At 48.5% G+C, this 21853-nt stretch overlaps 1 protein-coding gene across 1 annotated transcript in view; it reads right to left on the minus strand.

Annotated features, from left to right (window-relative positions):
• The window catches only part of STK24 (serine/threonine kinase 24), a 114748-nt gene that overhangs the window by 62297 nt on the left and 30598 nt on the right, over nt 1–21853 (minus strand). The window contains exon 2 of the mRNA XM_040624008.1: nt 4858–5088. Within this exon, the coding sequence (XP_040479942.1) occupies nt 4858–5088 (231 nt within the window). The remainder of the gene's footprint in view (nt 1–4857; nt 5089–21853) is intronic.

Consider the following 21853-nt stretch of genomic DNA (forward strand, 5'->3'; position numbering starts at 1 on the left):
GATTGTTTTTTCTATTTCATCGGGAACTATTTTCCCTCTGGAGAAGGAGGGGGAAAAAAAAGACATCAGAAGTCAAAATAATTTAACTCTAAATAATTACTGCAAAGTGTACTTGCACACAACACAGCCAACCCTTTTACCAGCCTAATCTGTACTTACGTAGAGCACTTAGTTTTTCTAAAACTCATCAGGGGACTTTTCCATGTTAGTTTTCTAGTGAATCTGATGAGTAAAACTACCCTAATATTTTTTAGGAACTGAAGAAAAACTTAGTTTTAGGTTGGGGATCTGAATCCACTGTTAGACAACTACTCACTCCATGGCCACGTTTCCTTGGTATCAATACTACAACAAAAACAACTAAGAGAAACACAGCTCTTCTGTTTTCCAGATTTTTTTTTTTTTGCCTTGCACTCGATTTGCTTTGGTTAAGCTGGCTTAATGTTTCAAAGTACTAAGTAATTTATTATAAAAGAAAAATGATCAACCTAATTTTAGTTTAAGTGTACCGACTCTTGATTTCGGCTCCGATAATGATCTCAGGATCCTGAGATCAAGCCCCACCCCCCCACCCGGTTGAGCTCTGCGCTCAGCAGGGAGTCAGTCCGCTTGAGATTCTCTCTTCCTCTGCCCGTCCCCCCCTAAAAAAATAAATAAATCTTAAAAAAAAAAAAAAAAAGACTCATAAATTTTGAGTCATTTGGCCCAGATAACTTATCTCTTATTAAAAAAATAATTATCACTTGCTGAAGATCTCCTACACGCCAGGCACTTTACCTCTGTGTTCTCAATCTTGATCAGTAATCCTGCAAAAGAAGTTTCTGTTTCTACGGTTTATCCCTGAGGAAGTTCGCAGCCTAAAGATCGCCCAGACGGTTAAGTACCTATGCTAACATCCAAGACTGAAATCCTGGCTTTGACTCTGTGAACCTCAAAGTACAGATTCTAATGACCCGCCTATCTCCACAAAACAGTGACAACAAAAACAGTTAAGAGATCTGTATAGTTGAAGACGACGAGTAGCACTTGTGAACGCTGCACAAAGAGAAAACAGGCTTAGATTCCTATGCAACATCATGTCCTCTGTTATGATCTTACTATGTCTTTATGGCCTAATTAAAAACCCAAAAACTTTTCCCTCTACTCCTGAACACCACCCAAACCACCCCCTGCACACACGCGCGCTTGCGCGCACACACACACACACACACACACACACACAGAGTTTCATTATGACCTTGTGGATGGTATTTTTGTGACAGGAAATTCCAGTGGTTTATGGTGGGGACTCAGAGGCGTCTGGTTAATTAAATATTCTCACTGGTTTAATTTCCCAAACATCAAACACCTGAACTACGACAAAAGCAGCTCTTCTCTGGTCCCTGGTAACCTTTAAGACCCATCCAGCCTTCAGATTCATCAACAGAACCTTAAGCTCTCATTGCTGAATTATTTCTTCTCCTCCTTCAACTGACCTGTCTTTGTTTTCAGTCTCTGGGAGGGACCCTGCTACACTGCAGTTCTGTGATTTGATCAGAGCCACACAGTAAGAAACGAACCCCATTCCCCTCATCGTCAGTAGCATTCAATATATTCAAGACCACTAATTACCATTGTGCTTAACCTCTTTTTCTAGACCAGATGATAGAAACCCACAGACACGCAGTTAGGGGAACTTTAAGTGCTAACCCAGTACAAAGAAACCAGTTTCTGCTCCTTTCTTCTCTGCTCAATCTTGGTATGTGAAAGTCCTTAACACCAGGTAAAACAGACGGCCTTCTCTCCCATCAGGCCTTAAAGAACTAAGAGTATTACCTCTGAATACTATAGGGAGTTTTTAGAAGGACAACAGAAGCCACAGAAAGCACAGTAATTTTCTAGAAAAAAAAAAAAAAGAAAGCACAGTAATTTTCAACCTGGTGTCAAAGACCCACTGACCCTTCATCTTATGTGTCAATTTAATTTGTATCTTACCGGACAGTCAGGACTTTATGAACTTAATCTTCCTGAGCCTACCAAGATGATAACAGAGCCTCTGGCTCACCACTGAGGCTCTTCCTCTGGGCCAAGGAACTTTGTGAAACCGTTACACAGGAACCAGTGGATAGGGTCATAGGTTGGGATTCTTGCCCTGCCCAACTTCTGATGGCTAATATTGTTTAACTAGAGAAGCTCCTTATGTTTTTAATCAAATTAGACAGAATCAGCCTTTACACGGTTTAAGAAGTCAAGGTCAAGTTTTCCCAAAGGTGATATTATCTTTGGCATTCGTGAAGCAGTTATATTCTCTAAAAGACAACCTGCCTAGTAAAATATAAGACACTCTAGACAAAGTTATCAAAACTTTTCATTCTGTCTGAAGCTAGTCAGTGGAGAAAATCATCCCGTCAGTTATAACACTTCCTTTACAGAGTAAGTGGCTGTGGAAATGGACGGCTCACTGAGCACCAAGCCCACTGCCTGCTCCACGAAGCACAGGAGGAGATGGTCGTTCCCAGCCTCTCCAGAGTCAGGTGTGGTGGTACGACCGAGGACTGGCCAGGGGAATGTGGGCAGAAATAATGTGTTCTATATCTAGGCCTGGGCACATGGACACTTCTCACAGGAGTCTTCATTTTAAGTCTCCCACGGTGACTTAAGGCCCACGAGCACAGCCATGCGTGGAAGGTAGAGGAAAGAACAAGAAAGAAGGCACCAGGGTTCCTCAATCACTGTCTGGAGGAAAACTGCCCATAAATCAGGACTACCAGTGAGCGAGAAATAAGCTTGTATTGTATGTGAGCTATTATAAAGGGGGGGGGGTATTCTAGCAGCTGAAATTATGCTACTCAAATAAATTTACTGGACAACTCTAGATCAAGGTTAGGCTGACTTGGAATGTATGTTCTAGAATCGGTGACTAAGGCAAGAACAGGACATACCAGATGGAATCTCTAAATACGTACAGTCAACACCATGTCTGACCACAATAAAGCAATCTAGTCCAGCATGCAGTAAAAATTCTGCCAGAGAACTGGGTTGAAAAAATTACTTTTAAACCACTGATCATTTCCATAGTTAACCCTTAGCTGGCATAAATCACCAAAAATTTGTGAGAATCTTCCACCCTTCCATGCCAAAGGTACCATGATTCCTATTAAAATACATCAACATACCACATGAAACGAACTCTGAATTTACTATAAACGTATTGTCAAAGTCATTTCACAAAGGATATTAAGTGATACAGCAGAAAGAGTTCAAGTTGAGTTTCTTAGGCTATTTGTTTTTTCTCAATACAAATTTAATATCAAGAAGATCCTTGCTTTCCCGTATGGAAGTCACACATGTTCTCTTGGACCATGGGAATCAAAACATACAGTGCTTCCCTTTCTGCCCTGTCAAGACCCAAAATGGATGCACCCCACCCCCAATACCCATTGTTATCATTGGCATACTTCCTCTCCCTCGCTTGACCTCAGCGAATATGCCCTTCATTGCAAGGTAATTTCAGAGATACGTATGAATATATTCAATTAAGGAAGGAAATTAACATTCATTAATACCTACTACATGCCAGGTATTTTTACATACTTGATACCATTTAATCTTTGCAACAATGAGGTATATACCATAATTTCCCATTTTACAAATGAGGAAGCAGGGAAATTTTTTAAAAAACAAACAAACTTGCTCAAAGCCACATACTAAGACAAGCAAGATTCAAGTCTAAAACATCAGACTCCAAAACTTATTCTTTCCATTTCAAAAGGCTGCATTTGACCTATGGCAGATTGCCATCCTTTGCCATTTGAACCTATGTCATATTGCCAAAAAGAGGCTGAATTACCACTCGATTTTTATTTCTTTAAATATTCATTTTAAGTGAATCGATGGGTTCTCAAAATGTCCATCCTTCTGCTTAAACCTTATTATCCCATTTCCACAAAAACCAAAGCCTGCATTGTCCCTTCTGAAAACAGAGTAGGGGGCGAGCTGCAACACGAAGAATTGAGAGGATAAACCCGGGTCGGGAGGATGCCTGGCCATACGTTGTCTGGGCTTACTGCTGCCTCTCTCTCAGGAAGTAGTTCTTTCTACCTATGAAGTTTTAGTTTCCACAAGAGTTATTTTAGAATTTTTGTTCACCAATTCTTAAAAGTTCCAAAACCCCACTCTGGAAGATACTACACTGTTAAGGTCAGTAAAACAAGCATAAGTCAAGGGACTTGAAACCCAAGGGACAGCCTTATGCTTTCTTAGCAGTGTAACCAGAGTGCCCGACAACATCTAAAATGGCCCCAGGAAGGGCTGGAACAACATTTTCAATGCTTGTTTTTCCTACTCGCAGAACTAGGTGAAATCAAGGACAATGTGTAGTGCTGCACTGTAACTCTTTTAAGTAATTATTTACTTACCTAGAATTCTTCAAAGTCAAATGTAGATAAACTAGCTCACTGAACATTATCAGTTCCAGCGGTTTTTTAGGAACATTAAACTACATTTGATAACTGAAAATAGCAAAAGGGTAATATTCTTAGGTCAGCATGAGTTTTTACAATAAACCATGCTAAAACTGGGGAAATTCACGGTTGTCATTACAATCCCTTCAGAAGAAATATGTCTTTGATGACCAAGTTCCACTCAGAAATACTTTCTTCTTTGAAAGGGAACTTCAACAAACACTTTAACCAAAATATATTTCTATAGGTGACATTTAAGATAAAACTATCAAAGCCAGGTTCTTTTGATTGCAAAGGTTAGAACATTTCTCCTTCCTCTGATGCCTGCTGTGCTACCGACGTCCTTCACGTACACTGATCCGACTCGGTCAAGCACCGCATCAGGGAAAATCGCATTCTTACTTTCAAGCCTTACCTTCAGATAGGATCCATAATATTTGGTTACGTAGGGACTGTCACACTGACTCAGCACTGTGATTTCTTGCTGAATGTCCTCTATCTCATCTTCAGCTTCTTCCAGATCAATGATTTTTATGGCAACCACTTTCTGAGTCCGAAGGTCAATGCCTTTGAACACCTCACCAAAAGAGCCCTTTCCAATTTTCTCCAGTTTTGTAAAAAGCTCTTCCGGATCTGCTTTCAGGTTCTGTAGGAGAGAAGGAAAAAGAAGAGAAACTTCAGTAACTCACAAGAAAATGGGGACAGGTTTTCTTTTTTCCTTACAAACATAGAGAACACAGTCTTCCAGTCTTCTTCATCTAAGGGTCAGGCTGGTTGTGACCACAGCTCTTCGCACTCAGGACAGAGATTTCTAAGCCTTGCCTCTAAGAAACACGGCAAGTGTGCAAATGAAAATAACCCAGATTATAAAAACTGGGAAGGGCTCTCGCATTTGCATAATTAAATAAAAACCAAAGCACTTATCTGAATGTGTTATGATATATGAACTTACTGAAAAACACTCTTGAAATATTCCACTTTTCTCCCTCTGCTCCCCCCCTACCAAATTTTCTGAGTCAGGTTGGTATAAACCATAATATAGCTTAACTGGCACCATAACCATTTCCTAACAGGCCACGTCCGAAGCCCAGGCCTGCGCATCTTCACCTACAGCTACTACCTTGGCCTACATATTTTAACCCGATCCCAGGAAACAGTGAGAACCCGTTTTCTTCTGTCTCGTAAACATCATGCCCTTGAAATCGCTTCTGAAAGCTCTTAATCACTAGCGTGATTAGGTGAACACACATACACTCCCAAGGGGTGTACATTCCCAAGGGGACTCCAACACCCATCCTAACGGCTCCTCGACCAGAGAGATGTGTGAGCTACTGAGTTCTCAACGGACAGCAACCTGTCATCCCTAGGGGGTGCCTGGAAATGGTACGAGGGGGCATCTGTCTCAAACTGAGGGGCGAGACTGACATTCAGCAAGGAGACTTAGGGGCACTGCTTATCTCAGCACGAGGAACCGCCCAGCCCAAAACTCTGCCGGCACCTCCTGAAACCCCAGAAAGTAACACACCTTCCATCAAAAATGCTGCCCATGGGTGAGAAGATGCCAGGCCCACCCTCAAAGTCTACCAGTCCTTGCAAGGAACGGAAACATGGAGAAGGACGGAGAGGGCTGATAAAGGGGGAGTATATCAGGGACAGGAGGAGGAGGTCGGGGAGAGGGGGATCAACACAGAATTACAGCACTGTCGGCCACACTGTGAGTTAGGGGAGCTCTGCGGGCCAACCAGGCACTAACCACTAACTTGCTTTCAAGGTGAAACACACAGAGTTCCAAGCAGCGCCTCCCGAGGAACTGCTGAAATCCAGCCGGCCCGTCTCCACGGTGGCGGTGCTGCTGGGCTACGGCATGAACCCCGCGGAAACAACGTACCCCACTAAACACACGCGCACTAAGTCCGGGGTGCTCTCGCAGATGCCAAAGAGGCCCCGTTTTTGAGACTGTACACTGAACAAGGTAAAAGCTCACGAAACCCACTAACCCTATCAGTAGAAATGCATAAAGTAAGCAAGAAATGCATCCCGGGCTGCCAGGAAAAAGAACACAAGAGAGACCACGTTCATTCTCAGCAACTAGAAACTCCCGTCTCCAAAGCCCTTCCCTTACCTCCTTCCCTGCAGGATGAGGGGGGGTGGCCCTCCTTTTCTTCAAGGCCAATCCTAAGCGCTGAGCTTTTGAGTCCATCCTTCTGTCCCCGGGATGTGGCTTTATCAGTAGCTTTGCTGCCCCCTCTTCCACTCAGCCCCCTCGACAGACCATCGCCCCTGGCAGCCTGCTCGGGTTTCTCCCGTTTTAAAGAAACACACACACCAGGCTTCCCTGGTCGCCCTCCTCCTTCACTCTCTCCCTCCCTGAGAGCTCCCTGCAAGTCACTGAGTGCGGCCAGGTGCCCCGCCCCTTGCCATCCCTGCGGTCTGGCTCCAGCGCCTAATCTGATCCTCCTCCACGAAGCCCTCCCTCCGGGTCACTTTCCAGTGCCCTGGTCTCTAAACCCTGCTCTGCGCTTGTCTCCTCCCCATCCCCCTGGTCCCGGAGGGGTCTTCCCACACAGACTCGACCCACGCAGCACATCACAGGCATTCCCCCCCAGTGGCTCCATGCTGGCCCTCCTGCCCCTTCTCTACTTGTTCTCCCCATGTGGTTTCATGGTTTGGGGCTGTGTTCCCCAAACCCGGCTGGTCAGAATCCCCTGGGACACGTGGGAGACCCCAAAATACCCCCAGTCTTACATGGGGCAGCGGTGCATAATCCACATATCTTCCTGACTGATTCTGATGAATAGCCACCTTTGAGGAAAAAGTTTTAAATTATCATGTATGTGGTAACTTTCAAAATTGCTAGCTCCAGCCCTGCCTTTTGAATTTTAACTCCCAAGATCAATTACTTGCCAGGTATGTATTTCTGCGTGCCGATCTCAAGCACAACATACATGAACCGCACTTGTCATTTCCCTGAACTGGCCGGCCCTTCCCCACTACCTCCTTCACTAGACTAGAGGCTGAGGGAACTGAGGGACCATGCTTCACTCACTTCTATACCCATGTCCCTGGGCTTAATGACTGATGGACCATGCCCCCTGAGCAGTAAGAAACCCCCAGCCTTGCACTGACACAAACACCAGCCAGGGTAGATACTACAGAGAATATCCTAATTCAGACGGACGGTGAGCCCGGGAGAGGGGGAGTGGGGATGGCAACATCTCCAGCTTGCAAGGGTAAGGAAGCAGTAGTAAGAGCCATTCGAATTTGCAGGAACAGTGATTCTCAAGTCTTTGGGGCATCAGAACCACCCGGCAGGCTTATTAGAACACAGATTGCCTGGCCCCACCCCCAGAATTTCTGGTTCAGTCAATGTGGTGTGCAGGCCAAGAAACAGGGTGCAGAGAGCACCCAGGTGACAAAGACGCCACTGGTCCAGGGACCACACTTTGAGAACCACTGCTCAGGAGACCCGAGGAGAGAAGCAAAGCAGCTCTGACAAGCTGACACGCCACTAAGACGTGGCCTGTCTTAGGTTAGCTAACCTGACACTCCTCTTAACTGTCCTACCCCCCAGACTAAGGAAAAACAGAGGCATTTCCTTTTTGAGAATTAATAGAAAACGAAGCCAACAAAAATGTATCCAAACTCCCACAATGTTGGAGAGGATAGCGTGGGAGCCTGCTACCAAGATAACTACCAATTAATCGAATCTCTCTGGGACCATACCCCTTTGCAAAGTGACTGGGACTCCTCCCGGCAAGAAGGAGCCTACGTCCCCATCACCCAAATCTGGGCGGGTCTTGACACATGCTGTGGCCAAGAGAAGGTGGGGACTTCTAAACCTAGGCCCCAAAACGGCTGGTGAGGCTGGGAATGAACGCACGTGGGAGGGACCCACTCAGCCTCTGCAAGCACCGCAGCTCAGATCACCCTCGGCCTTCCAGCCTCAGCCCCACCACGAGCTCACTGCAGCCGCTTCCCAGTGCCAGCAAAGGCCAAACTGCCCAGTCATCCACAGAATCGTGAGACAGATCAATCTGTTGTTTGAAACCACCGGGTTGGGTGGGCTGGTTACTCACCACCACCGACTGACACCACAGTTGATGCCGAGAAGGAGCACACTGCCCAGACAGCATGTGCCGGGCTGGACCTCAGAGCTGCTAGGGACCGTTTATTGCTATCGCCCGTCGCTCCCCCCACTCTTTAAACAGGACTATCTGCTGCAGTTACCCTGTTCCCACTTCGCCATGTTTGTTTGTCTGGGAGGCGCCTTTTCAAGCCACAACTCTCTGAACCAAGAGAAGCCAGATCTAAGGAGCTGCACCCTGGGGCCCTGCCATGGGCACCTCTGGCTGAGGCAGGCAGAGAACACAGATTTTAAGGTCGATGCTGTGCAGCAAGGGAAAGGCACAAATGAAGAGGAGTGTATCCTGCAGGTGTAAAGGACGCCGATCCTCAGGGACAGAGAGCAAGCTGGTAGATGATCATAGTAATAACCCATCCCCTTATGTCCACGCCCAAAGCCACTGTGCCCCTTGCTCCCACCAAGAGGTGGCCTGAATCAGGGCTGGCTTTGGGATCTCCTGTGACGTTGTGCTCTTCCCAAGGTTAAACCTTAAGAGGCCCTGCAGCGCCTCCCTTTGGCCTCTTGGAATGCGTCCATTGGCACAAAAACAGGCCTGGGCTAGCCTGCTGGAGAGGTCACATGGGGAAGAACGAAGACACCAGCCACACCCCGGGGCCAAGTGCAGACAGCCAGCACTCCTCCAGCTGACCACAGGCACGTGAATGAGCCCAGGCAGGACCTGCAGGAAAACCCCCAGTCAACCCCAGGAATCATGAGAAATACTCCATCATCACTGTTTCAGGCCACAATGCTCTGGGGAGATGTTAGACAAGAAAAGGTGACCAATTCAACAGAAATCACACATCACTGCAGGAGAAAAGTGTCCATCCTAGGGGAGGGGAGCAGGTGCAGACAGACGTTCTCTACTCTGGAGAAGTGTTTCATTTTAATAAACCTGATCAAAGACCCATATGTTCACACTCCTGCTTGGACCCTCTCCCCCAAAGCCCTTTCCTGAAGCCTGTACCTGGGGAGCTGGCAGCCACTGCTCTGTATTGTGTCTGCTCTAGTGTGGTGAGTCAGGCCCCACTCTCTGCCACTGTGCTAGCAGCTGTAAACCGGGCTCCACACTGTCCCCAGCACGAAGGGAGACATGTGCTAATACGGTGACAGCAGGGGACTAAACAAGCAGGGTCCTTGCCCTTTGGCAATTCATTATCAGGCCGTGTAGCCCCACAGCCGTAAGAAAATCAGTGGCAATGATGACCTAGTTCAGAAAGAAAGTTCAGCATCCTGCTGCCAGAATCTGTTCTACGAGCAAAGCAGATCTCCTTGATAGAACAGGTGCCGTTCTGCCAGCCATCTTGAGGATTTTCTTTCCAGAAAGGTTTATGCTGGGAGCACCTGGGCAGCTCAGTCGCTTAAGTGTCTGACTCTTGATTTTGGCTCAGGTCATGATCTCAGGGTCGTGAGATGGAGCCCACGTTGGGTTCTGTGTTAGGTATGGAACCTGCTTAAAATTCTTTTTCCCTCTGCCCCCCCCCCCTTGCGGGACAGGGAGGTTTATGCTGAACTGAGCACTGGTTATCATCCCAGATGAGAAAGGCCTGCTGGCGCCTGACCGATCCCACCTGCCTGACAGGGAGCAGGGCTCTGCTGCTGGAGCCCCAGCCAGATCCCAGGCAGGCGTCAGGACACACAGTGGCTCAGCCTTCTCTGAAGCAGGGGCAGGTCAGGACCGTCCCGCCAACATTCACCTCTCCTGGATCAATAAGGCTGGGGGGCCGGAAGCCAGGGTGGGGTGCTGCCAGCACACAAACACCCCACTCCTCAGGTCCTGGATTCGTCACTCAGAAATATCACTTAGGCACAGCCAGTGCAAATTCCCATCCACGCAGCTGACCTAGGGAGCCTCGTTCTGAGCCGAAGGAGGAAGAGGCTTCTCATGATGGAAGAGCTTGGATCTCGTTTATATGTTTACTAACAGTATGACCCCATAGGCTACTCAACACCTGTAAATCTTTATTTCCTCCTTTGAGAGAAGGGTCAAGGAGACAGAAATAATAGTACCTCCAGGAAAAGCACTAAGGAGTGGGCCCCCAGCGCCTTGTCACGGTGCCGCGTGACACACAGTGCCATGTCCGCCCCGAAGGCCCTCCAACACTGAGGGCTCTTCTCTAGTTGCCGCTCTCCAGTTCCCTCAAAACCATCACCGGCTATGTCCAGACACAGTCCGGGAAATGACACTTGGATTCCACCTCCGGCTGCTTTATTCTCGTGTTCATCACCCTGTCTTCCTACCACCACCAGGCTGCCTGTCTCATTAAACCTCGGCCACATCCTGGACCTTCCTACGCACTCACACCTTGTCTTGTTTGTTTTTAATTACAAGATCTAGGGAAACCAGAGCATTTGTTATACTTCATCATATTAAGGTCGGGATCCCTAAGAACGGACCAAAATAAGTGGAAGATGCATTCCCCACGGTGAAAGGCTCAGGCACAAGTCTGGGCTCTGGAAAGGCTCCTAAGCCCCGACCCCACAAGCCTGGAAAACCTTCAGGGCTCAAGGACTGCGAAGAGCTGTAAAGCCAGGGAACGTGCCCCAGGTGAATCCAGAATCAAGAACTGCACAGAAGCCTCTCACTGATTAAGACATGGAAGTTTCAGGGTAACCAGCTACCCTAACACCTGGGATGGCCTAGAAGCCCCAGCCGCAGGAAATGAACAGACGTGCGCACAGCAGAAGTAGCATCCCAATGCCACGCGGCACAGCGAGGGCAGGCCCAGCTGCACCCTCAGGATCCCTTTCGAAAGAAAATCCACGTGGGTCACATCCCGCTGCCCACTGCAAGACTCAGAGAAACTGCAAAGCTGCGTCCTTCTGGAGCTCAGGCTTCTGCAACAGTTCATCGTATTTCATAATCCCTTGAGAGAATTCATTAAAATAGTTCTAGGATGACAAGTATTTTATATTTTTAAACCTGAATAGCTATTACTGTTTTCTTTGGATCGTTTCTGGCAATGAAAAATGCATTTGGCATTACTAATCAACTTTCAAAGCTCCTTGGCTTCAGACGTCCCACTTGCATAGCCACGCCGTACTACACCGCTCTGGGTTAAAGCCAAGCTTTGCTCTTTGTTTCTCTCTGAGAAGAAAAAGGAGCCAAGTTTGATATGTCCTAACAGTTGCTACTTATCTCATCACCGTCCCTGCAGCAACAGAGAGCACAGGATGGGGAGGGGAGTTAGTGGCAGGTGTGCCCCACCCCCACCTCCAAGTCGGGAAGCATCCACTCGTGGACTGCAGATCTGTCCTCCTACAGCAGAGCTTGGCCTCAGAATCCCTCCCCACCCCCAGCATCCAGGCAGCCACCACCCGAGCAGCGGACAGGCACAGAGCTGTAACCTACCGGCCAGCCAGGGGCAGTCCCACCACCCCCATGCCTCTGCCTTACCCGTCCATACCTGCCCGACTCTCCCATCCTGTGCCCCAATGCTACTAGCATTACTGTCTGCCATTTCCAAAGCTGCAAATTCCAGCACCCTAATTCCTCTCCTATCCCAACCTCCAAACCGTGGCCATCCTTCTTCTGAAATGTCTCTCCGTGCGGTCCCCCCACCTGACTCCACAGCAGCTGCGCCTCCAACTGACCCACTGCCAGACCTTGCTAACCCCTGCTGGCAGCGCTAGTCTTCCTCCAAGCCCATGGTTTTCCTTCACTGCTTAGAACAGCTGGGGACAATGCAACATCTGAGACTGAAGTTACAAACACTCCCTGTGAATCTAAACCCCAGGGCTCCTTCCTAATCCCACTTTCTGACACCACCCCCACTGTCTCACCCATCACCCACCTTCTCAACACTGTCTACGAGCACCAAGGGTTGTATAGTACATGGTTCCATTAATAGAACATTCTTGAAGTGACAGAATTAAGAGTGATGGAGAACAGCTGCGGGGTTGCTGGGGGAAGGGATGCTGGGTAAGAGGGGACAGGCAGATTCTTTGTGGCAATGGAACAGTCCTGCATCCCGACTCTGATGATAAAATTTCGCAGAACCGTACACCCAAAAAAAGTACATGCAAAAACTGGTGAATTCGGCCTGAATTAGGTCTGCCCCTGAGTTAACAGCATTGGGCCAACATCAGTCTCCTGGTTTTTACAGTGTAAGATATGATCATTGGGGAGAGCTAGGTGAAGGGTAGGTAGGAATGACGTAGTGTTCTCTGCAACTTCTTGCAAGGCAAAGTATTTAAAAATAAAATTAAAAATTCTTTAAAATTTTGAGTAGAAAAAAAAAAAAAGCCCAATCTCAACTTTGGGTCCTTCTACACCTTCTTTCTTCTGCAATCCAAAAGAGGCCACCATTATTTCAAGGCTCTAGGTGGGAAATTCCCATTTACTGCTTCATGCCACTCCAACCTGACCACTCCCTTGAGCACAGGCAGGGCTCCAGTCTTCTGGTTCCCGGAGCACATTTTTTTACACTGTGGGTGGAAAACTGTATTAACATCTTAACAGGTTGTTTTCCTGCTTGAGATTGTGATCAAACACTAAAGAATGCATCTTATAATCTCACCAACCTAACCCAGCAAAGAGGTGAGCAGTAAGACAACATCCAAACTTCCTTAGAAAGCAACCACAGACATATTCAAACAAAAACAAAAACCCAGCCCAAATTCAGAGCATTACAGGGAGGAGACCAGGAAAATGCAGGCACGGCCTAAAAACAGACCCAGTATGCACCCCACAGCTGCTTTGCTCTCGTTTTCCACCAGCTCTCATTTGGGGCAGCAGCTACATAAGATCTGGAGAGATGAGACCCAAAATAAACCATTGGACAGTTATTCAATTCTGTCTTTCTTGATGCTTAAATTACCTGCCAAAAACTATGGTTTCTAGGGGGCCCGAGCACTTGGAGCCCAAACACATGATTTCAGATCTCTGCTCTGCCAAATCACTAGCAAGTTACTGAACCACCCAAGTCTGTTTCCACATCTGTAAAATGGGCTAACAGTACACTTTTTAGGAAGCTGAAGAGATAAAAGAACATAAGGAAAACTGCTTTTGTTGTTTATTTTTGGTGTCATTAATACTGAGCTGCCCTTTCTGACAATGCTTGGTCATGATTCAGCGTAGTTCCTTAAGCCTTTCTCACTTGAACTGGAGATAGAAGTGAAATCCAGAATCACCTAACTCACAAACCAACGCACATTCCACTGCACTACCCTAAAATCCACTAAAATAATGAGGCCTTTCCTCCTTCAGGAAAGGGACGAGGGAAATTCTAGGAGGCCTAAGGGAGCATCATCAGAAAGCAAGAAGGAAACAAAACATCTGCAAAGCTCTTGAGATGCAGAGGCTACCCTTGTGGAGGCCAGCCCTGTGGAGGCCACGTGTGGTGGAGGTCCATGAACCACTGACCAAGGAGGCCAGAGGACCCGGCTGCCTGAGCAGTGTTCTAGCACGCAGCTTCTGGAGAGAGCGCTAAGCCACGGATGCAACATCCCCACCTCCAAGTAAAAGGCTCTGAGGTCTCAGAAATGATGTTAAGAACTATAAACAATGAGAAACTTCTGGAGACCTTCAGTTCCCTACAATGGTGACTACTCTATCCTATAAAACAGACACAGGAGGCAGGCTCGGCTCCACAGGCAGGCTCAGAAGAGACTCGAAGTTAGAGGAGTACAAGCAACTTTAAATGAAAAAGGAGAATTACGGGCAAGAAGGAAAGACACAAAGGCACTGCCTGGTGGGGGGGACACGACGCACCCAAGCTGCTTGTCAAGAGGCTCACTTGGTTCCCAAACAGAAACACAATTTTAGAGGCTCCTGGCTGGCTCAGTCGGTTGAGTGTCCAACTCTCAGTTTCAGCTCAGGTCGTGATCTCAGGGTCATGGGATTAAGCCCCATATTGGGCTCCGCTCTCAGTGGGGAGTCTGCTTGAGATTCTCTCCCTCTTCCCCTCCCCCGACTTGTGCTCACTCTTTTTCTCTAAAACAAATTTTTAAACATCTTTAAAAAAGATTTAAAAAAAAAAGATAGCTTTGGACAGTTTGTAAAAGAAACATCCTACTAAAAATTCCTGAGCAGAAACTCAAACCTAAGAGTTTGTCTCGTAAAACAAGCCGAAGGTTAGAACACGTGAGGCAGCTACATTCTGACACCCGGAGAGGAGCCAGAGACCCAGAACTCCTGGCCTTCCCCATTTCACAAGTTAGGGGAAAGCCGCAGTTGGAGGCCATCAAACTCTCGGGTCTCAGATGTGCCCTGGGCAGGATGAAGCCCTAAGAAAAATGACAGAGTGCCCACTCTGAAGGAGGGATCCCCTCCGGTTTGCAGCAGTCATGTGATGTGTTCACAGGGTATGTGATACACGCTGAACTGGAACCCATGGCCATCTGCTTCCAAAGTCTGAGCACGTCACCGTTGGTTAAGTGTGTGACTCTTGATCTCAGCTCAGGTCTTGATCTCATCAGGGTCATGAGTTCAAGCCCCACGTTGGGCTCCACAGTGGGCATGGAGCCTATTTGAAAAAAAAAAAAAAAAAAAGAGCAGGGCTCCTGGGTGGCTCAGCCAGTTAAGCGTCTGCCTTTGGCTCAGGTCATGATCCTGGAGTCCTGGGATCGAGCCCCGTATCAGGCTCCCCGCTCAGCGGGGAGTCTGCCTCTCCCTCTGCCTGCTGCTCCCCCTGCTCCCCATGCTCGTGTACGCGCACGCTCGCACTCTCTGTCAAATAAATAAATAAATCTTAAAAAACAAAAAAGGAAAGAGCGAGCCTAGTTTGAGCGTGTTCCTCCTCACCTCCCTCCCAAGCTCTGACAGCAAAATAAAAGAACACAAAAGACTCAAAAGACCCAGATTGTCCCCCTGCGGCAACACTACTGTGTGACTCTGAGCAAGTCCTTAACTTCTCAGAAAACAGAACAGTGATGCTTCAAGTCTGTATTTACCTCACAGGTGTGTCAGAGGATCAAATCAGCCTGAGAGAGAGAAAGGGAGGCGCACTGGTGGTTGACTCGTTACCTCTGCTAGAGCTGGTGTGCACTGTCAGCAAGCACATCTAAGAACAAGTGAGGTCACCTTTAAAATAGCACTTAGTTTTGGAGACATTTTTAGAAATCACTAAAACACTGGCCAAAACACTGACTGAAAACATACCATTTATGACACAATGCAACACGGTCCCAAAGAGAGATTTAAAGACTATTGCCATTTTTAAGTATGGCTTAACTTAATACTCCTTAAAAAAAAAAAAAGATGATTGATTTATTTTAGAGAGATAAGGGGAAGGGCGGAGGGGGCGGAGGGAGAATCCTACACAGCCTCCGACTGAGAGTGGAGCCCGTCATGGGGCTCCATCCCAAGACCTGAGATCGTGACCTGAGCTGAAATCAAACGTCAGCCACTCAACTGTCTGAGCTACCCAGGCACTCCATATTCCTATTTTTTAGTACAAATTATTCTTCTCATAAATAAGACATCTTATAGCTAATTACTAGCAAATAAAATGCCCTGAATACCCATCTCATCAGATTAATCGTTACATTTTAAGAGGCATTCTGCACTGAAGTAAAATGAGGGAATTTGTCTAACCAAGTCAATGAAACCGTAGAGGCTTTTTCCCATTCTAAAGAGTTTAAAGCTCTCTCTTTATTGGGATCTCTCCCATGCCTCCCCATCTGAAAAAAAAAGGTGCCCTTTGAATGAAATACATACAAGAATATATACATACAAAGCCACTATAATGTCTATAACCCCCCCAGAAAGACCCAAAAAAAAAAAAAAAAAACCCAAATGCCTTCCCATGAGTATTTTCCCAGAAATCCTTGCAAAGTCTGAACCCCCTTTAGTTCTGGGAGTGGACACAACAAAGAAACTTCGTAGTACACCCCTGCCTGGCCTCCTCCCTGGCCTGGAAAGGCCCTCACACACTTCTGGGAAGGGTGTCCTGCTTTCAGGTAACTGAATCGTCACAATTTAGCACATCTCTCCCAATCAGATCGCTGCCCTCCACCCCTGCAGCCAACCTTAGACACATTCTGACACAAACAGAAGAGGGGAACCTTGAGCTCCTCACTTTGACTCGGCAAGAAAGTCTAAGGTCGGGACTCTGGTTTTCACACCAAATGCTGATTGAGGACACCAGGGTTCCTCTTCAGGACAAAGGAGAAATGTGCAGAACAGGCTCCTACTTAGCCTGCACCCCTCAACAGTACAAACGGCGGTCATGAGTCACGGCGGGAAGAGCTAACCACCCAGTGGTGTGCGCCATCTCCAAGATGGCGTCAGCCTCCTTCAGAACTGAGCGAAAGAGACAGCAACCAGAACACGGGGCCAGGGGAACCTGTGGGGAAGGGCACAATGAAGACCAGCAGCCCCACGTGAGTCCCAAGCAGGGCTTCCAGGCGGGTCCTCCCCACTGCGTGTGGGGAGTGATTCTTAACAGGGGCTGCAAACCAGAATCACCCCAGACCGTGAAATTCAAAGCTTTGGGGATGGGACCCCATCATCAGTATTATCTCAAGCTCCCCAGAAGGTTCCACTGTGCAGCCACGGGTGAGAACCAGTGGTCAGGTGCAGGACTTTGCTCCAAATGCTGCAGTAACACCTGGAGAACTTCCCCCCCCCCTTCACCTGCTTTTCTCCACCTGGGAAGGAATCACATCAGTGATGAGGGATGTCATTAGGGCTGGGGAGTCTCCCTGAGGCTCAGTCTTTCAATCTTCTCCACCTCCTTCCCCCCCAGCCTCCACTGACTTCAGCCTCCTGTAAACTAGCTGACCTTGCAAACCCATCCTCGGCCTCTAGCCCCAAAGGGCGTTTCGTGTATTAAGTTGTTAATTTAAGGTCTCCTGAATAAAAACCTTTATTTACCACACAAAGACCTTTAAATAACAAATGGCTTCAATTAGCTCAAAGAATTGACAGATTTTTCCAAACCTCAAAAGAAAGAAAATTCTCATTTCTAGCTAACTGATGAAAGATCATTTTGTAATTGGAGGCCTAAATCCCAGGTTTGTGCAGAAACCTGCTCCTTCCACGTTACAATAAATCCACTAACCAGCAGAGGAGAAGACACTCCAGGCCTGGCTCCCGAACGGAGCACTTCCTCCTCTCAGCGGTAGCCTCTGCTTCTCCACCTGAGTTCTCTGAAGCCATTCCAATGTGCCTACCCCACAATCTGGCTTGGTCAACGCATTTCCCCCATACTGTATACTTCATTTCAAGCCTGCAACAGCCCCATAATCTAGAAGAAACGGAGTAAATATTCTACGGTATTTAGCAAAAAAAAAAAGAGAGAGAGAGAGAGATGTGAAACCCGATGAATATTGATGTCTAGACCTAAATACCCAAACCACCAGGAGTTTTAGGGAATCCTAGTACCAGAAGCTACTCACATCTTTAACTGGATGTTTGCTTAAGTTTTAAAACCACAAATACAAGTTGTTTTGAAAAACATTATAAATAAGAGAAAAACTGACTGCCTCACCTAGTTGAATCCACTGTTTTGGCCTCAGTATCTAACAAATCTCCCCCTACACACACACCCATCCACAACCTGAGGAAACCAGTCTGAAGCTCCGTGAGGTGAGAGCTCAGGGAGAAGCCACGCCAGGGAGAGAGAGGGAGACAGCTCCCACCCGTGTGCCAGGGAGGGAGAGGGTCCAGGCTGGAAGGACCCTCACTTGGCCTCAAGCTCTTTCACAGAGCAGACTGAGCAAAAGGTTCTAAAGCTCTGACTGCCTGCTTCATGCCAAAGGCTCACCAACAACCCTCACGACTCACTGACAGCAGAGGGAGCGGAGGACACTGGGGCCTGGGGCCCATGGTCACAAACAGTGCAAGTCCCAGCCGGACTGAGCTTCTTTGCCCAGAGGCCCCACGGAGCAAACCTCTGACCCCCTCCAGGGGCTGCTGGGCACACTTTCCTTCCATGAAAGGCTCCCTGCTGACAGATGAAGGCCTGGGTTTCTCTGGGGTAATAAGCAAACCCAGACACCTAGGCAAAGGCTGAAATCAGGACAGTACTGTCGGGCAAGCACTTGATGAGAAACACATAATGCATTCCAAATAAATTATATAGCTCCTTGAGAAATGAACGCTGGCACCTCCTTTATTAAAACCAACACAAACAGGCCATGGGCAAGATTCTGACTGTACCCCGCTATAATAAGCACTGACAAACAGCCAACCCCACTTCCAAAGCGCCTCCACTCGAGGCTCTGTGCTGGACGGTCTTCCTAACTATGGCTTTCCAGACCTCACGACCACTCCAGGGGAAACAGAACACGATCCTCACGATGCAGCCCAGAGCACCTGGGCGCTGAAGCTAAGTCACGGGCACACGGTCCCCACAGCTGGTCAGGGGTTTCAGCCCCGCCATCTGTGCACCAGGGGTCACCCTCCGGGTGGGAAAGTGCTTGCTAGCTGCAAGCTTGGCAGGACGCCTGGCTGAGAGGAGCCCAGCTGGCAAGGCGTGCCCGTGGGTTATCAGGACGGAACGCTACAATCAGCAGAAGGCGCGCAGTCCGGAGCCACCCCGGTTCCTGCAGGTGAACTCACCTTCCCGGATTCTATAAACGCTTACGGTAACGAGCAGCAGGGAACTCGGACTCTTCTAAAGGGCAGAACACAGTTTTGGTGTACTTGTATTTCAATCAATAATCATATTTCCTTTACCTGAAAATCCTCAGCTTTTAGAGGCATTAAGGGGAAAACAGATGAAACAAAATTGCCAAGGCAATGAGCAAGGTGGACCTGGCCCAAGTAGAAGTACGGGCCTCTTGCCCACGGGTGGGGTGGGGGTGCCAACCGGCATCGCGGAGCATTCTTCTCTCCCTAGGAGGGCGGTGAGGGCGCGTGCAGTGCTGGCCCGGCTCACATTTCTCAGAGGCCCTGCCGCTGGACTCAGCCAGTGAGACAACTGTCAAGTCAGCTGTCCCGTGATGCGCGGGACGGTCAGAGCCGCCGCGGCCGCACACTAGAGCAGGGCGGCAAACCCTTCTGGGAGCAGACAGTAAACACCGCAGATGCATCGGCCGAATAGTCTCTGCGGCTTATTCTTCTTTTCCCTCTTTCTTTAAACAACTCTTTACAAATGGAAAAACCGTCTTAGCTCACAAGCTGACAAAAGTGGGCCAAGGGCAGCTGCCGTTTGCCCACCCCCAGGCTAGACCGCCAAGAGGGTTAATACCTAAGTCTCTGTCCACTGCCTGCCGTACTGGTAACACCACCAAAGGAACCCGGTACTGGCTCCAGTGCAGGACAGGAGCTGTCTGGGACCTCAGAAGTCACTGCCATTCATCCCTCGAGAAAACCCAGAAGCATCCCCGGCCCCCCATCCTCACTGCCATGACCCTTCTCCGTTCCTCCAGCTTCCCAAAGGGAAAGGGCTGCTCTCATCAACTCCTCACCCAACCCTCTGAAGCAGATACTTTTACAGGTGAGAAAATGGAGGCCCAAAAAGTCTATGTTACTTATCCGGGACACAGAGCCAGAAGGGGTAGTGTTTAGCTCTAAAGCCAGCGTTCTATTACTCTACACCATGACCCCTAAAGAAAAAAAAAAAACCCATCTCAGATGGAACAGGCTACCTGTTATGCACATTTATTCCTATAGTTAATTGCTAGTGATGGAGAGCTTTTTGGGCCCTGTCCCCCGGGCAGGGTTCCAGTCCGACAGTCCTCTCAGGTACGACAGTTTAGAAGGGGGAAGACCTACTCATCTTCAAGCACTCTCTAATAACAAACACACGTTCAATCGAGCAGGAAATTTCTCCAGCCCAGGCCTGCTCTCACATCTGGTCCAGGGCACCCTCTGCCCTGAATGGTGCCATCAGTCCGGATCAGCCCTGCTACGAACAGAAGGAGCGCAGGTAAGACAGCCCGGCACCTGGCGTGTGCAAGGCCCTCAATAAACGTCCACCGCATGAAACAAACGGGTAAAGCAATGGAGAGCCCAGAGGTCTTGAGGCCAAAGCCGCTGCCTTAGCAGAGGGGCGGCAGACAGACCCTCCCAGACGAAAGAACCGGCTGACACGTGCCCAGGTGCTTGGCCTCACGGGCTACGGGGCAGTGCCTTGCATCCAGCTTGCCTGCTCACGGCTGAGACCGTCACTGGCTTTCAGGCAGGAAGTTCGGGGCTCCCTGGTGGGAAACGTTAAACAGGAAGCAAGAAAGAGCAAGACTATTTCTAGTCCTCCTGTGGCTACGTTTCCACTGCCTCTCATCCTAACGGTGGTTAACAGACTCTGGAGCCCGACTGCCTGGATCAGATTGCTGGCTCCAAGGAGGGACCCTAGACAAGGCACTGAGCTGCTGGGGACCTCTGTGTCCTCTTCTGTAAATGAGGACAATGAAAGCCCCCACATCGAGGGTGGTGGGAGGTGAAATGAGCTCATCAGCGCCCAGGGCCTTGGTGCCGACTGTAGGAAGTAGCCGGCACTACCATCCCTCCACTGCACAGTTGAAAGTTCAGCTCCAGTTCAGCGCCAGCAGACCCTACCCGGCAGACTTTACCAGCATCACAGCAGACAGTTCCTTCCTGCCGCCCCTCACCAGGGTCGCTTATCACCGGGAACTCCGCGAAGTCTCATCACCTCCAGAACCTCCTTCCTGAGGACCACACCAGACTTCAGGTTTTAATTAAAGAAAAAAGTGTTAGGCTCTAAAGCCAAGTGTTTGGCCCAGGTGGTATTTTTCATGCCTTTGTCCCTTTATCTGCACCTTAAGTTGACCTGACGCTCCAGAGGAAAGCTGTTAGCTCAGCTTATTCATTTTCTGCCCTGTGTCATCCTCTGTCCCCTCTCTGGACCTTTCTTCTCGTCCTGTCCTGTGTCTTACACACACACACACTCTCACACGCAAAAGGAACACTCCCTGTGCTGGGGTCATCAGAGGCTCAAAGACTGGCCGGCCTGCCACCGGAGCTCCCAGGCTCATCTCTCTCTCCCACACAGCCCCTGCCCTCCCTTCCTTCCTTCTGGCTCCAACATCAGGCCCGAAGTGAGGCGGAAAAAACATCATCATTACTGAAGAAAACCTCAGGAAAGGTACCAAAGGCTGTCACGACTTCTGGATGCTACCAAAAGGAAAACCAAATAAGGAGACGCAGGAGTCCAGGCCTGGCGGGTGACTGAGAGGAAGGCTTTTGTAACTAAAACTGACATAAAGAGTTACATTCCACAGCCCCTGACATCCACCGAACAGAACAGAAAGGACAAGTTGCTTCTATTAACTCAGCCTGCAGACCACTCAGCACACTGTTCTCAATTTCCATCCTGTCCACTCCAATCACGCTGCCCTGAAGCACACACCCCTTCAACGGGCGGGTAAGACGACTACA

The sequence above is a fragment of the Ursus maritimus genome, unplaced genomic scaffold (genome assembly GCF_017311325.1).
Source record: "Ursus maritimus isolate PB19 unplaced genomic scaffold, ASM1731132v1 scaffold_10, whole genome shotgun sequence".
NCBI lineage: Eukaryota > Metazoa > Chordata > Mammalia > Carnivora > Ursidae > Ursus > Ursus maritimus.